This window comes from Uloborus diversus, chromosome 8, assembly GCF_026930045.1.
Source record: "Uloborus diversus isolate 005 chromosome 8, Udiv.v.3.1, whole genome shotgun sequence".
Classification (NCBI taxonomy): Eukaryota; Metazoa; Arthropoda; class Arachnida; order Araneae; family Uloboridae; genus Uloborus; species Uloborus diversus.
The window spans coordinates 12,194,330-12,210,475 of record NC_072738.1 but is presented as its reverse complement, the minus strand read 5'-3'; the positions used below and the strand labels follow the sequence as shown (position 1 = coordinate 12,210,475).

The 16,146-nt window shown below is 31.7% G+C and overlaps 1 protein-coding gene and 1 long non-coding RNA gene across 2 annotated transcripts; both read right to left on the bottom strand.

Annotated features, from left to right (window-relative positions):
• Window positions 1-218: 218 nt before the first annotated feature.
• On the bottom strand, window positions 219-13,362 carry LOC129228720 (uncharacterized). Its single transcript, XR_008580922.1, has 3 exons — window positions 13,271-13,362; window positions 11,633-11,738; window positions 219-310 (listed from the first exon to the last, which is right to left on the bottom strand). It is a non-coding gene; the product is annotated as an uncharacterized LOC129228720 (long non-coding RNA).
• A 2,222-nt stretch (window positions 13,363-15,584) lies between these two features.
• LOC129227924 (zinc finger protein 679-like) lies at window positions 15,585-16,139 on the bottom strand. The gene has a single exon (XM_054862545.1). It carries the CDS (start codon window positions 16,137-16,139, stop codon window positions 15,585-15,587), a length of 555 nt encoding a protein of 184 aa, XP_054718520.1.
• Between the last annotated feature and the right edge of the window lie 7 nt (window positions 16,140-16,146).

Sequence of the window (16,146 nt, the reverse complement as noted above, 5' to 3'; positions counted from 1 at the left end):
TGGAGGCTGTTATTCATTATTTTTATCTTCGAGACTCAATGAATATTTATCTCATTTCCATTCCTTTTTGACAAAAAATTCTACTTTTCATGTTTCATAGATGTTATACCAGCTTTGATGGTTAAAAACCAGTTCTTTCAGAACGATAGTAATGTGTAACCATTGTCATTATCAAATTGTTGTCACCTCGACTTGATGTTTCATAGACATTTTTCTAGCTTTAATGTTAAAAAATCAGTTTTTTCAGAACGATAGAAATGTGCAACTATTGTCATTACCGGATTCTTGCCATTTTGGCTGAAGGTGACACCTGAAAATAAATAAGTGAGTTTCAAAAAAGTCATCTTGGAAAACCAAAATGCATGAGATAAAACACAAATCAACAGCAATTTAGGTTGAAATTTTAGAAGGAAATATACTTCGCAAATACTATTCCTTCTTTTACTTCATAAAGAAAGAAAAAACTGAAGGAAAACTGATTAAATATAAAAATATATATTCACCTCCAGGCTTTAATTTCTAACCAAAACAAAAAAGGAGGAAGCCCTATATCCTACAGTACATATATAGTTACATGTCAGAATTCTAAGGGGAAAAAAGGAGGTGGTGTAGGAGCTGAAGTCACACAGAAGTTAAGCTCTGTATGCTACTGGCGGATCTCACCAATCATTTTGGGAGAGACAATTCGAAAGTTTTGAGCAACTCCCCAGAAATGGAACAGTCTGCACTATGCCCCCCTCCTTCCAGGTGAATACCCTTATTTATGGACTCATATATGTTTAAGATATTGTCAAATACTCTGAGTTTTTGTGTGGAAATCCAACAGAGTAACAAGGCATATTCATCACTGAAATCACTCTCCCAGTTTACCTATAAAACGTTTATAGACAAGATTATATCAGAATTTTCCAAGCACCTACAATATTTAGCATCAACCAGCACCTCCAAGCATCAACAGAAATTTGAATTTCTTAAATCTTCAATCCCTTTGAACATTGAAAAATAGTCATTTATACTGGTTGTCTTAAAATAAATATGAAAAATAGAAAAATCGTAGATGAGAAATTTCACGATTTTTTTAAACATATGTCCATTAATTGTGAAAAGCGAGCAAAGGGATTTTGACTGAGTGGGATTTTAGAAAAAAGTTGCATTAATCTCACAATCCTGCACCCTAATGCAAACTCTTGACTTATTGCTCCACATTATCCTATGTAAAAATTAAAAAAAAATCCTCTTTAGCTTTGTTTTGGAAACAAATTTCCAGAGTTTTCTGAATATTCAATCATTTTAAAATTGAACAGCTCATAAGAAATTAAGGTGGGACAGTTGTTTGATAGAATAATTTTCAAGAACATATACAATTTTATTCATAATTCCCAGACACACATCACTTTAGAAGAAAAATCTTTTGACTTTCTCCAACCTAATACAGGTTTGAGAGAATCCCGTACCGTGGTTTTTTGTGTAATTCCATAAGTATTGGAATGACTTTGCCAAGCATTCATAGTATTATCACACAATGTACTAACTTAATAATAAAAGAAACTTAGTAAAGCGCAAACTATAAACTCCTTAAGGTTCAAGGTCAAGATTAGTGGTTGCCACTAATAAAAGAAGTAGCAACTGAAAGTCTTAGTATTATTCACCTCTTTGTCGCCAGTTTCTTACCTGTGTTATCAATTTTGATAACACAGATAACATAATGGCATTTATAAGTTAAATCAACCTTTATTTTAAATGATATTTTTTATGTTTTAGTAGCAATTTAAAACTAATTTGTTTATTTATTTATTTTTTAGTTTACAAAAAAAAAAAAAAAAAAAGACAAAAAGTGCTGTTGACAAGAAAAAAAGGAAACTTATAAATTTACTTCAACAGTCCATTGGCGGCCCAAAACAAATTGCCAATCTTGTTTTTTTAATTAACAACATATTACAGTAAAATCTGTGAAGTTGACCACCCTTGTAAGTTGACCGCTTTTTTCAGGCATGGAATTAGACCTTATTATGTAAATCAACTTTTGTAAGTTGACCGCTTTTTTCAGGCATGGAATTGGACCTTATTATGTAAATCAACTTTTGTAAGTTGACCACTAAAGAAGTGCACTGCAAGTGGTCAACTTACACAGGTTTCACTATAATAGTAAATATCTAGAAAATGTGGAATTACGCCTTACTAAAAGAAATTAGTTATGTGATGACAGAATGACAAATTGTGGCATGCATGTTGCTAAGTTTAAGAGCAATTTAAAAATTCAGCTAACTAATGCTGGAACAAAATACAAAAGTTTTGTCAATATTTAGCTCTAATTACCAAACAGTTCAGTCATCTTCAACAAGAAAATTACATATTTTATTTGAAATTAAACAGGCTTGATGAAACATTATCATAACTCAAAATTGCATACTTCATAGTACAGTGAAACACCGTTTATATGTTTTTGAAGGGAATGTATGAAAAAAGCAAACAAATGAAAAAACGTATAATAGGTATAGGTTAATGTGTGTTAGACTCTGCAGGGACCAATTTAAAAAATGTATAATTGATAAAAATGTATAAAAGAGAAACGTATAAACAGTGCTTCACTGTATATTAAAAAAAATATGTATCTAAGATTTTCGCAATGTTTATGATAGAAAAGAGATGAAAGATCAGCATCGAGAATTTTTTTAAACCTCAAAAGTATAAATAAGGGGACCATTATGAGTTTGTAAAAATGTTCTTATTTCTTGAAATAGTGAGGGGCAGAAAATTATTTTCTGTGATGAAAGTATTACTATAGAACAATGCTTCCCAAACTTAACAGCCAGCGGATTCCTTTCATGAACTAATGTTCGGTGCGGATTTGTCATGCAGGGTTCGAAAATATCACGATATTTTGGAAAATATCCGATATTTTGATATATATTGGATATTTTGATATGTATCCGATATTTTCAATTAGCACAAACTAAAGTCTTCAAAATAGTAAATGCATACTCAAATCACTCTTTATTTTCTTATATTATAATTACAATATGTAGACTTAAAATTAATGTTTCTTTCATTATTTATATCTAATATTTCATTTTTCATTACTATCAATTTTAATGGAGTTAATGTAGCATTAGCTGTTTCACCCATTTTTCTTCTGTTAGCTACATTTACAGTTACATGATTCAGAGATAAATAATATGCATTTAGTCAGTGGACAGTCATGAGACGCTTTTTTTTTCTGAGCAATGTTTAATATTTAATTAGACACTTTTAATTTGAATTAAAATTGTATTTTATATTCATAAAATTATTAGTAATGTAACAAGTAAAACTAAAAAGGAATATTGTATTACTTCTAATATTAATGATGTATTAAAATAATCATAATAAAAATATAGTATATTACTTTTTGGTTATTTTTAGTTATAAATGAACAATAATACTATGATTAATATACTTTTTATATTGAAAATACCTTAGTTGAAAAAATAAATATTGAAAATATCAAACTATCATGATATTTTCAAAATAAATGTCGGATATATATCGTGATATATATCAATGAGCCCTAGTCATAATTGTGTAAAGACACTTGTATTTAGTAGATAGTTGATCTTAATTCAATCAACTATTACTAATTAGAGGGTTAGATCACTATTTTCAAACTAGGTATAGTTTTCAATGCTTAACTTTATTTACAAATTCTGGATTCTGGAGCACAAATAACAAGCTAAGCAGAGAGAAATCAATAGGTAACAATTAACAAAACAGTTGAAATTCAAAATTGAACATCAGATTGAGGGGGGAAAACGAGGTTGCTTTAACAGATAAAATTTTAATACGATTCAATTTTTGATAGCTGGAGTCGAATGTTATGATCAGCATCTAGACAGCTTCCGTATTTAGTTTCGGTGGCTGAATAGGTTGAAAATCCAGATTCCCATCCGTAAGTTGTGACAATTGGAAGAACAGGCTTTGCTTTTTCAACAATTGTTATTTTTTGTCTTCCAGTCAAAGCCAAAAATTGGGGTAAGTGCAGTAGTGTCTGGAGCTTTTAAATTTACTTGCCTCATAAGATTTTACAAATTTTGTCTGTGCATGTACAATATAGAACTATAAGTGTAAAGAAAGGTTATGAATGAAAAAAATCATACCTCAGTTTATACTTTTTGCAAAGCGATAAAATAGGGAAGTTTTCGATTTTTCAATTTTATTTTTATATGATAGAGTAACATGTATGAACATCATAGGTGAAAATATTTTTGCGATACAATAAGTAGTTTTTTTTAAATTAATTTTTAAAGGTCAACCGCTTGTGACGTCAAATGGCATAGGAAGTGACGTCACGCGCTCTTCCGATAGGGGAGAAGCTGAAGGACATGCATATTCGACTTCGAAGACAAAACGTAAAAGGCTTATCTCCTCGTGCTTCTGGAACATTAAACCTCTCATCCTCTCGGAAATATTCGAATATCATCATTGATGTTAATTGAGGAAGATTATTTAGATTGTGCTTTAACGAATCCGGCCTCCATAGTGTGTTCAAAAGAATTATTGAATTTCTAAAAAATAAAAATATCAGCGCGCTCAATTCATTAAAAATCAATCACGGTGTTTTAAAATTCGGCGATGGTGAATTTTTTAGTTTTGAGGGTCAATTAACAATATCCAATAGCCAAAATATGAACATTTAATAGGTTGCAACTTCCCTATTGTTAGTTACGTTATAAATGCATCGTTTGTTGCATGTATCCCATGTTTTTCCTTTTAAAGCTTACAAGTATTTTAATTAGGCATTAAAAACTCACAACTACAAATTTTCCATATAATCTGAAAGAAATTCTGAAACTGTATGGGGCTTTGAACCTACATGAAGCTTAGAGAAATTATTCTACACTTTTAAGTTTATTTTAAAAACACTGGCACTTTAAAACTTTTTTATTTCATTATATATTTTAAATATAAATCATTTACATGTTAAATTAACCAGAAGAGGATTTGGTTTTTAGCATTATAAATAGCTTAAACTAGAATATGTCTAGGCTTGTCATTTAGGAGGGTACAGGAGAGGACATTGCCTCTATCTTGCTTTGTGCAATTAATGTATACATATGTGGGAATGCTTTTCTTGTTTTTGGGTAAAATTTGCAATGAGAGTATACCTCTTTGACCTCCTCCAGGAAATTTTGAATTGATGGGCCTGAATATACAAATTCGTTTGCAAGTATCAATATCTTGAGAGTGATACATTGCAGTATTAAAATAGTGATATTGGGCAGCCCTAGAATGAATAATTAAACACTAATGTGAATCGAAGTGAATCGATAAAGATTTGGGCAGGAATACAAAAAATAGGGTCAGGTGGGGTGAAATGGGTCATGCTGTGTATTTTTATTAATAAAAATTTTTGGTCTGGCTGAATTTTTCTCAAACTTTACACAAGTTATGAGGGGCTTTTTGGCTACAATTCTGATTTTTTTAAAGTTTCTGTGTAAATTGCTGGGAGCACTACACTGATATTTTGTTTCTCAAGTCACATGTGAATTTTTAAGAAGCCTGACAAACTTCTTAAAATCTTGCTATACATTTTTTTTCAATTGAAATTCTCAAGTGTTATCAGTTAGAACAGACTTTCATCTACAATTTGCAAAAAACAGGTAGAAAAAGTATCAATTCTTTCTTTTTTTGTTGCTATTTTCATGTGGTGGGGTGAAATGGGGCATAGTTAGGCTTAGCGAATTTTAATTCATAATGAGAGTAAATTGACTTTCAAATCCATAAATAGGTCTTAAACAGAAATTTAGAAGATTTTTATATGTAACAAAAATAAAGTATGTATTATTAATGTGTAGAATTCAAAAGCTAAACTTGCCATCCATATTTACAACCTATTACCTACCTACTCTTTCCTAATCCAAATTTTTTATTTATTCAATGAAAATGCCTGGGGTGTATGTAAGAAAAAGGGAAAAGAAAAATTCAGACTATGATTTAGAGGCTGCACTAATTTTTAAGTTGAAGGTGATTTAGCAATTCCTGCAGCTGCAAGGAAATATAATATGCCAAGAGAAACATCGAGGAGATGGGTCTCCGGCGCACAAAGTCGAAAAGGTTGGTTAGAGGTACAATGCTAAGTGAAGAAGAAAAATGTATTGCGTCAGCTCTACAAAGTGCAATTCCCCATTTGATAGAAAGATACAATCATTGTTGCTAAGGTATTTATAAAGACTAATTCTGGAAAATGCAATTGTGGCACTCTTGGCATAGAGTGAGCCAGGAATTTTGAAAAAAGATCGGCATGCCACTTATGTAAGAGAAAGCAAGAATTGCTCATGAAAGCAAGAGCCCGGACATCTTCTAAAAAGCAGCAACCGAATGAAACTCAACTCTTGGATGAAGAAATGTCCGAGTTACTTATGCAAGAACCAACACCTGGGAAATGGGTTCTTGTCTAATAATACACGGGCAAGAAATCATCAAAAGAATTTTTTGATCACTTGACATAAAGTTAATGACAAAGATTACAACAGCGTAAATTTTCTACAAAAAGCCAACTCAGGCAAATACTACATCTTTCCTGGGTAGGAAGATATATTGTTTCTAGATGCCAAATTCTGAAGACATTGAATGAGCAGAATTCGATTGTTGCGGACATTATACTTTTTGAGTTTTAGTTCAAACTATTTTGGTGTTGAATATGTTAAAATAAATAAATGGTTCTTTGGAAACAATTTCTCTCAGCTATTGTACGTGTTTTGGTAATAATTTCTTAGTTATTGTATGTTTCTATTGCAATGACCCATTTCACCCCATTAAAACCCATTTCACCCCACCGTGGGGTGGAATGGGTCAGATACTTTAATTGCAATTTTCAGATTGTCAATGACAACAAATTTCAATGAGAAGCAGCTTAAATTAAAGGGGAAGAATCAGATGTAAAGAAGAAATTTTGAAAAAAGTACAAAAAAAAGTTTATGGGTTTGCAAATGGCATCATTTTAAAAAAAAGACAAAATCCGCCCCATTTCACCCCACCTGACCCTAGCAAACAAATGGGCTTATGTCCTTTTAAAACAACAGCATTAAAGGCTGATTTCTTTTCAATTTTCATACATATTACATACCGTCAACCTTTGATTTTGCAAACTGTTTGGGACCTTGAAAAGGGCTTGTATAAAATTGCATCAATAAAAGGCACTTTGGGACCAGCAGGATTATCCTAAAACTGAGTGTCAACTAGTGATGCAAAATACCTGGGTTTTTATTTTTAAGGGTAAATATCCAAGGTAACCCATGTAAATACCCAAAAAGGGTATGTACCTGTTGTCAAAGGTATTGACAACAGGTAAATACCCTTTCCTTCTCTCATGTTGTCAAAGTGAACCGTTTTAAACGAATTTTTAATTTTATAGACCTTAAATATTTATTTTTTAAAAAAAGGCATACAAAATCATGCATTTTCATGAAATATTTGATTAAATATCAATCCTTCTTTGAGAAATTATAAATGCATGCTGATTAAATAAATAAAGAAAAAGGCAAGAAAGTTCAGTTCAGTTGTAAAATGATAAGGAACATTAATAGTGGAAACCAAACTGAAAGATAGCAACAGCTATGAGGAGAATTGTGATGTTATTTTTAAAATCCTCATAATTATTTCAGGAGCAACCCTGGTTTAAATTTTTTTTAAAAAATCCCAACATTTGGAAAAAAAATAATAAAAAAAATTGCAAGTTTAATTTTATCCCCCCCCCCCATCAAATTTAAGTTATCCAGAATTTCCTTTTCATCAGCTTTTTGTGCAGAAAACATTGGAAGTTGTTCTAAAATAGATTCTTCATGCTGTTAATTTGCTTACTGAGTACCATTTAGCGGATCATTCAACTAAAAGCATATGACTAAAGTCACCCAAAAGATTTTTTTTTTTTTGTAAATGAATCTTAAGAACCTGAAGAAGTAAAAATGATTTATTTCAACTCAATGGGCAGGTAGATAGAGTTTACTGTACACAATAGTTCAGGCCCGTGTTCAGGATTTCATAAAGGGAGGGGTTGAAACTTTTTGCCTTTGTAACTTACGTTGTCAAAGGAAAACTAACTACGCGTGTTGAATAGTTCATTTTAGTTCCATAACTAGGCTTTTTTTTAAAATACGTTTTGTGTTTTTTATTTTAATGAAATCTTATTTGTACAGTTGAACATTTTGTAAAAGCACACATATTTCTTTTATGCTACCTAATGCTAGTTTCTTTCTTTCTTTTTTTTCTTTTGTTTTTCCATCAAATAACATTGAACAGGTATTTAATGAAAATAAAGATTTTATTTAAAAGAAATTGCTGTTTCGCATAGAAACACTTTTCTAATGTGTGAAACGACTAATTCATCCAACACTAAAGGCGTACCATAAGAAAAAACCTAACAGTAAGCAAAGTAACCATTTTCCCTGCCCCTAAGTTTTTTTTTGGGGGGGGGGGGGGCTACGTCATTGTCTAATATTCTTTTAAATAATTTTCCCCTGCATGCTTACAGCATTGCCGGACTCTTCAGCCATTCCTCTGTCGTTAATTTTTTTCAAATACTTAGAAGCGAAGGGGCTTGGGAATCCTACAATTGAGGAAAATGCTAATTGTTAAACATGGGGAAATATTAAAGAGGGGGAATACTGTATCAGAGTTTAACTCTAAAATTAATTAAAACTTAAAATACATTTTGGAAAATCATTTAATGATTCATTGATTTTTTTTTCTTTCAATGGGAGGGGTTTAACCCCTAAAACCCTCCCCTTGGACACGGCTCTGCAATAGTTAAATTTTCAGAATTCGAAAGATTACAACAGTTCTAGTTTTTAAGAAAAGTTTAGTATTTTTCCTAAGATTATGGTTTTTAGATTTGATGATTTGTAAGCATTACTTCATTCATTAGTTACATTAAATAATTAACACTATCTCTGTTGCATGCAGGCTCAGATCTACTTACACGCAGACCATGCAATGCAGGGGGCCCCACTCCACTAAAGGGGCCCACAGCCCTTAGTGGCATTTAAATTCAATAGGCAGATAGGGCCCTGGCTGATTTTTTTCAGGGAAGCCTAAAAATGTATAGATAAAAGCCTAGTTGCACGCAAAACAAAACTGAAATCATTTTTATTATGAAAGGTTGCCAAATAACATATTCAGTGGATAGAGTTTACTGTAAACAATTGTTAAATTTTCAGGTTTAGAAAGAATGCAAACAATAGTTTCCTCTTCTAATTTTTACAAGAAGTTTGAAATGGCAGTATTCTTCCTAAGATCATGGTTTTTTAGATTTAAACAAGCATCACTTCATTTATTGATGACAATTAATAATTTACATTGTATGCAAAACAAAACTGAATTAATTTTCATTATGAAATATCAGTAATAACAAATGCAATGATAGGAAAAGCAACCTAATGCAGCATAATTTTGACATTTCTTTGTTAAAAAAAGGTAAGAGCTGCTATCATACTTGCCCCATTATTATCTAAAATATAATAAAAAGGTTTTCAGAATCATGGTCTTACATAACTTTTTAATTCATAATTGATCCACTTCTCATATTTCTCCAATTATCACATTGCAAATAAAGGTTCTTTAATTTACAATTTTATTATTTTTTTTTAATAATTTCAAAAATCATTCAACAAAAAATATTATAAACTAGCCTGCGTGCCCGGCGTTGCACGGGCTACTTAAAAAATGAAAGAGATGTCCAATTGATGTTTTTGTATTACTCTGACATCAGTTTCTAAAGCGCTAAGAAGTGAATAAATACGCGTAATGCAAGGTTTGCAAAACACCAGTAGAGCATATTTTTGGCAAAAATCTCTTTAACGTTAATCATAGTTATCAATGATACAAGTTATGAGTATTTTCAATTAGCACAAAAGATGAAAATATATGCATTATCAACTATAATTTCTGGTCACTTTAAACTGAATTAAATCTGATAGACTATATCTGAAATATTTATGTACAATTACGATCATCTTTTTACATAAAATGACACACACATTTTGATTGATTATGTGAAACTAAAGCACCAAGACTAAATAAATACCAATAAGCATTAATTAAATACCAAGTCATCAGATTCCAAGATAACTTTAGTTAAAATCCTTAAAAACAATTTTTTTTGTTCAACTCTGTTTCACTTAAAGAAATCCAAACAATCTTAATTTAACATGTTCTTTTAACGATACAAACTGTATTTCAAAAATAGAAACAGGAAAGAAAAAGAAAGTTATTGCAATTCGAAAACTCACCCATGTAACGGGAAAAAGTTCAACAAAATAAACATAATTAGTCGCACATCCTAAATGTATCAAAATATGAGGCCGGTGAATGATAAACTTACACTTCAATCAATAAACATGACTAAAGAAACATTTTTCATATGCTGAAAAGAGTTAAGAACGTTGAATGTAAAAAATAAAAAAAGGACAGACGATAAAATAAAGGCTATATCCGAATAGAGCAACCAATTTTAAACTAATTTGAAATGAAATTCTGGATGGAAACGTTGTTTTAAGATTTGGACAGCAGCCAAAAAAATCTCTTTTAAAACAATTATTAGAATTTTATTTGCTCATACGCAAAATGGCAACAGGAAAGAAATAAAAATTCCTGAATAACGTTATGTTAATTAACGTTTTAATTAATATCTCCGCTAATTAAAGTCGTACAATTACGAGATTGGTTCTATTGTTTTCTTTGGAAAATTTCGAATTGATCGGTATCTCGTTCGACTCTCGATTCGCAGCGGTTCTCGAGGAGATCGATCTTCAGACAGACAGACGGACGCGAACAGATTTTAATATTATAGTGGACTATGCATTATACATATGAATGCCTCAATTTGCCCACAATTTCATATTTCAGATAAAAACATCATTTATTCGCCTTTTTCATTTTTTTTTTCAAATACCTAGTGTTTGGGCCCAAAGGTTTCAGATAACCCCCCCCCCCCAAAAAAAAAACCTACCCACTGGATATTTACCCCATCCACATCACTAACATCAACTGCACAGTTCATATTTTCCCCACTGTGGGGGAAAACATGACTGATCTAAATTCATAGTTTAACATTGCAATTTTTAGTTTTTGGAAGATATAATGAAAGATATGAAGATCTGAAAGATTTTAATTGAAGATTGGCAATTAAAATTGCCATTTCACTAATGCAAAACCATTGCATTAATTACTAAGGATTATCCTTTAAGCGCATTTTATACAAGGATTCTCCCAGTAAATTCAAATACTAATTACCACAAATCAGTGGCACAGTGCAGGGGGTTTTTGGGGGGGTGAAAACACCCCCCAGAGCCATTGGTTTTAGCATAAATGCAAATTCTAATACAGTCGTTAATGCACATGAAAGGGGTGTTTTGATCAAAATACCCTTCGGAAGGTATTTTTGATAAAAAAAAATCTTCCTCAGAAGGAATTTCTAGCTGCGCTAGTGCCACAAATAATCCAAAGTTCAGTGCAATTTATGTAGGCAATTTCCCTTCAAACCAAAATATTAATTTTTGGCTGGGAATTCAGAGTACAGTGTACTTCAGACGAAGGATTGGACCATGTTCAAGATAACTATTGAAAAAAAAAACCTTTTTTAATGACATGTAGTACTTACTTCTTTTGATATTTTCCCAAGATGGACTAGGCAGAACTACAATTTGTTAGTAACTTGGCATTAAACAGCAGTGCTTCAGAAAGCCAGATCAGATTCATTTCAAATTCTGAAAAATTGAGCTGTCAGGATTATGTATAAAATATAAGAGAATATACACATAATATTATTTTTAATATGCAGAAAAAGCTATCACAACTAGAGATGTAAAATTTCTGGAAATTTTAAAGTGGTGGGGGAAAAAAAAAACGTTTTTTTACCGTTTTTTTTTCAGGAAAAAATGGAAAATTTGATTTTTTTATGAATAAAAATAGGGTTTCTTAATAGCTCTGTGTTTCTTGGAACATATAAAGGGTTAAGTATTAAAAAATATATGCAATCCATACATCTTCTTTTTCTGCTTGACAGAATTACACATAAAAGTATAAGTTTAATTAGAAAAAGAAACAAAAAAAAAAAAAGAGAAACCTTTTTGTTTTACAACTGAGAGCTTTCTTGGTCAAACACCAGAAATAAGTCAAGTTGTAAAAAATAATATCAACCAATAATATTAAGTAATATGTGTCTAATTAAAACAATTACATTTTCTATTTCTGATCGCCTTTGAAACTTGAAATAATAATTGTAATTTTTTGACTTTCAAACCTGATTAATATTGTTTGAAAGAAAAACCACATCAGTTAACACGGCCAAAAAGACAAGAGTGGTGCAAGGAGCAGTTTTTGATTTGATATCATCCTATAGAGTGGACGCCCTTCTCGCTAGACCTCAACCCCATTTATTGCACTGTATGGCCTATTTTAGAGTCAAAGGTCTACCCTAAACAACACATAAGTTTGGACTCTCTAAACCAATTGCTTTATAGGAGTAGGATTGATTAAAGGATTTGCGGCTCTTGAATGAAAATTTTCAATCAGTTGCACCTTTGTTTTACTTCAAAAGGCAGCCAGTTTGAAGCCAATTAATTTATTAATTGCTAAAGGTCTTCTCATATTAATATTTTTTATATTTTGTTAATTTATTTACTTTTAATAAAGTTATATGGAAAATTGCTTGCCTGATTTTTTTTTTGCCACACCCTGTACATTTGGTTCGCACAGTCAGCAGAAATATAGTTCTGGGATTAAAATTATGCTAGTTTGTTTTGTGAAGAAGGAAAATAAATTTTTCACTAAGGATACTGGTTTAATTTTTTTTTTTGCTAAGAGTATTAAATGTTTTTTGATATGTATGCAAATGCTTCCAATGCTTATTTATTTATGACTCCCAATATTTATTTTCCTGAACATTTTACATGTTATTGGATCATTTCGTGTCCACAAGGGAAATTTTTGCTATCTAATTTTTCCTGTCATATTTAATAGCTTATGCGGGTACCTCAGTAGATAACATGATAAAAACCTTTTGTAAAAAAAATAATTTCACACACAGTGCCTTCAAAAGTTTAAACTCTTGAAAACAGGCAAAATATCTCCACAAAGGAGATCGTTTTTGGCAAAAGGGCACGAAGTGAATATTAAAAAAATTGTTTCAAATGGATCATTACACTCAGAATATAAAACGGTTTTAAAAACTCATATAAATAATAGATAAATTATGAAACCAAAAGCAACAATCGTAGGATCGTCTACTCTTACTTACTTCTGGAAATAATTCATTATGAAAATTGATAATCATAAAGATCTTGCAGAGCATTACCAGACGTCACAGCTTATCTTTTCCAAAAGCAAAACATACATCGATCGAACGAAACGAACATATGGGATCCAATGGTACTTACAACAGGAAATATTCCTAGATTCTGCTGATCTGATTGGCTGTCAGGAACAGAGAGGGTTACACATTTGGCAACTTTATCGCACTAATTTTACAGATTGCCGTGACGTCGGTTTTCAATATTTATTTAGGATAATTCGCAAAACTCAACCGGTCGGCCATGGTTAACCGGTAACTAACCTCGACCGTTCCAATCCATCCTTCTGCAACAAAATCTGTAGGGCCCCCTCCCCAGAGGCGTAGCCAACGAGGATGCAACGATGCGCTGTTTGAGGAGCCTAAAGTAATTTTCGACCAGAAATATAGTTCAGTTTGAGCCGATAGATGGCGCTTTTAGCGTTGCCAACAAACCGCACGATTGCATTTGTTTGCGTGTTAAAATGCGGGTTTGCTTTCGCTTTGAATAACAAATAATTGATAAAATTAAAGTTGAAAGGAAATATTGTTGGATACTTTAAAGTTCAACTTCGAAAGTACTTCAATGAAAGAATGTCCCTCAAAATAATATTTATAATAAGTTATAAACAGTGCTTTAAAGGCAGGGTTTTATCCGGACCAAAACCTGTTACATATTTTTTAATTAAGTAAAATAATAAACATATTTTAAATTGAATTGCATTATTACCATGGGCGTATCTAGATGGCGGCAAGGGAGGGCAACTGCACCTTTAAATTGGAAAACATGCTTTAAAATAAAACATGAGATTTCAAAAAATTAATAATCGACGTTTGTTTCAATTTCTCAATTTATTATAATTTGGCTTTGGTAACCTGATTTCTAAAGGGTAAATTTTTTCTTTGGGAGCTAAAGTGAATATAAATAATACCAACTGTGCATTTTAGTCATATTAATTATAATTGGCATCGGGGGGAGGTGATTTTTTATTTATTTTAATTATTATTTTTTAAATTTTATTTTATTGTTTACATTTTATTTCATTTAATTTTTTAGTTTGCGTGTGTGTGTGTGATATGTCATCGGCACAGAACTTTTCAAATAAAGTAATAATAACAATAATAATTAAAAATAAATAAGTAAGTAAATAAAAATATTCAAAAAATAAATAAATAAACAAAAAAACAAGAGCTATAAAAAAGGAAAAGACGGTTGAGATTTATTTTTTTTGGTAGTGGGGGGGGGGGGAGGATTGCCATATTGAACTTGGGGGGGGGGGAGAACCCCTGATTGGCATGCATTCTCACTAAAAAAATGAAAATTTCCATTATCTGGCCAGGTCCGCTATTTCAGAGGATAGGGGAAACTGAAAAGTAACTAAAAATCTTTTTACTAAATTAGAGGGATTATCGTCCCCTCTTGCTCCCCCTTTAAAATTTAGGAACCGAATTTCAGAAATGTTTTTAAAGTGGTGAAAATATTTTTTATTTTGAATGCAATTTAAATTTTGGAGCTTAGGAAAGCCTATGCTAAAGCGAAAGATGTGATGTTATGTAGCAACTTTATTCAGTACATATACAAGGCAGCAGGGATCCGAACGCACCCCCCCCCCCCAGGACTGATGGAATTAGCTCTCCTATAAAATTATCCTCCTTCAAAATTACAATGGCGGAATTGGCACCATGAGTGCCCCTTCATATGCACTTCTAACACTAGTTATCTGAAGAAAAAAAAACATCAATAACACAAAGTCAATCATTATTTGAATTTTTGTATTCAAAATTAAAAATGAAAGAATATATTGTACTCTCTAATATCCCAACTATCCAATATTTAGGGGTAAATTTCATCCCGTTAAAGCTGTTTGTTGCCGATAAAAAAACATGTGTTCAATACATTTAAGTGTTTTACCGAAGGATGTGTAAAGTTTTATATTTATTAAAATCGGTGATTCACAGGATCATGGTTTCTCGCCAGTATGATTTCTCAAATGTTTCTTTAAGCTGAAAGCACTAGAATATGCCTTTGAGCATTGTTTACAAGAAAATGTTCTTTGGCCAGTATAGATTCTCCGGTGTCTTTTCAGGTGTCCTAGTCAGGAATACTCCTTAAAACAAATTTTATATGATTTCTCTCCAGTATGAATTTCTCACATGATTTTTTTAATTTGAAGCTTGCGAAAATACTCTTGAGCAATATGCGCAGGATCATGGTTTCTAGCCAGCATGATTTCTCAGATGTTTCTTGAAGCTTGAAGCACTAGCATATGCCTTTGAGCATTGTTCACAGGAAAATGGTTTTTTCGCCAGTATGGGTCCTCCGGTGTCTTTTCAGGTGTCCTAGTTCAGAAAACTCCTTAGAACAAATTTCACACTTATATGGTTTTTCGCCAGTATGAATTCTTACATGATTTTTTAGCTTTGAACCATCTGCAAATACCTTTGAGCAATGTTCACAGGCGAAGGGTTTCTCGCCAGTATGGATTCTCAGATGCTTCTTTAAATTTGAAGCGCTAAAAAATGCCTTTGAGCATTGTTCACAGGAAAATGTTCTTTCACCAGTATGGGTTTTCCGGTGTCTTTCCAGGGGCCGTATTTCAGGAAACTCCTTAAAACAAATTTCACACTTATATGGTTTTTCGCCAATATGAATTCTCACATGATCTTTTAAATATAAAGCTTTAGAAAATACCATTGAGCAATGTTCACAGGCGAAGGGTTTCTCGACAGTGTGCGTTCTCAGATGCCTCTTTAAATTTGAAGCGCTAAAAAATGCCTTTGAGCATTGTTCACAGGAAAATGTTCGTTCGCGAGTATGGGTCATCCAATGTCTTTTCATGTGTCCT

Coding starts and splice junctions, on each gene's coding strand:
- LOC129227924 (XM_054862545.1), bottom strand. CDS start 16,139: ATGAAAAGACATTGGATGACCCATACTCGCGAACGAACATTTTCCTGT.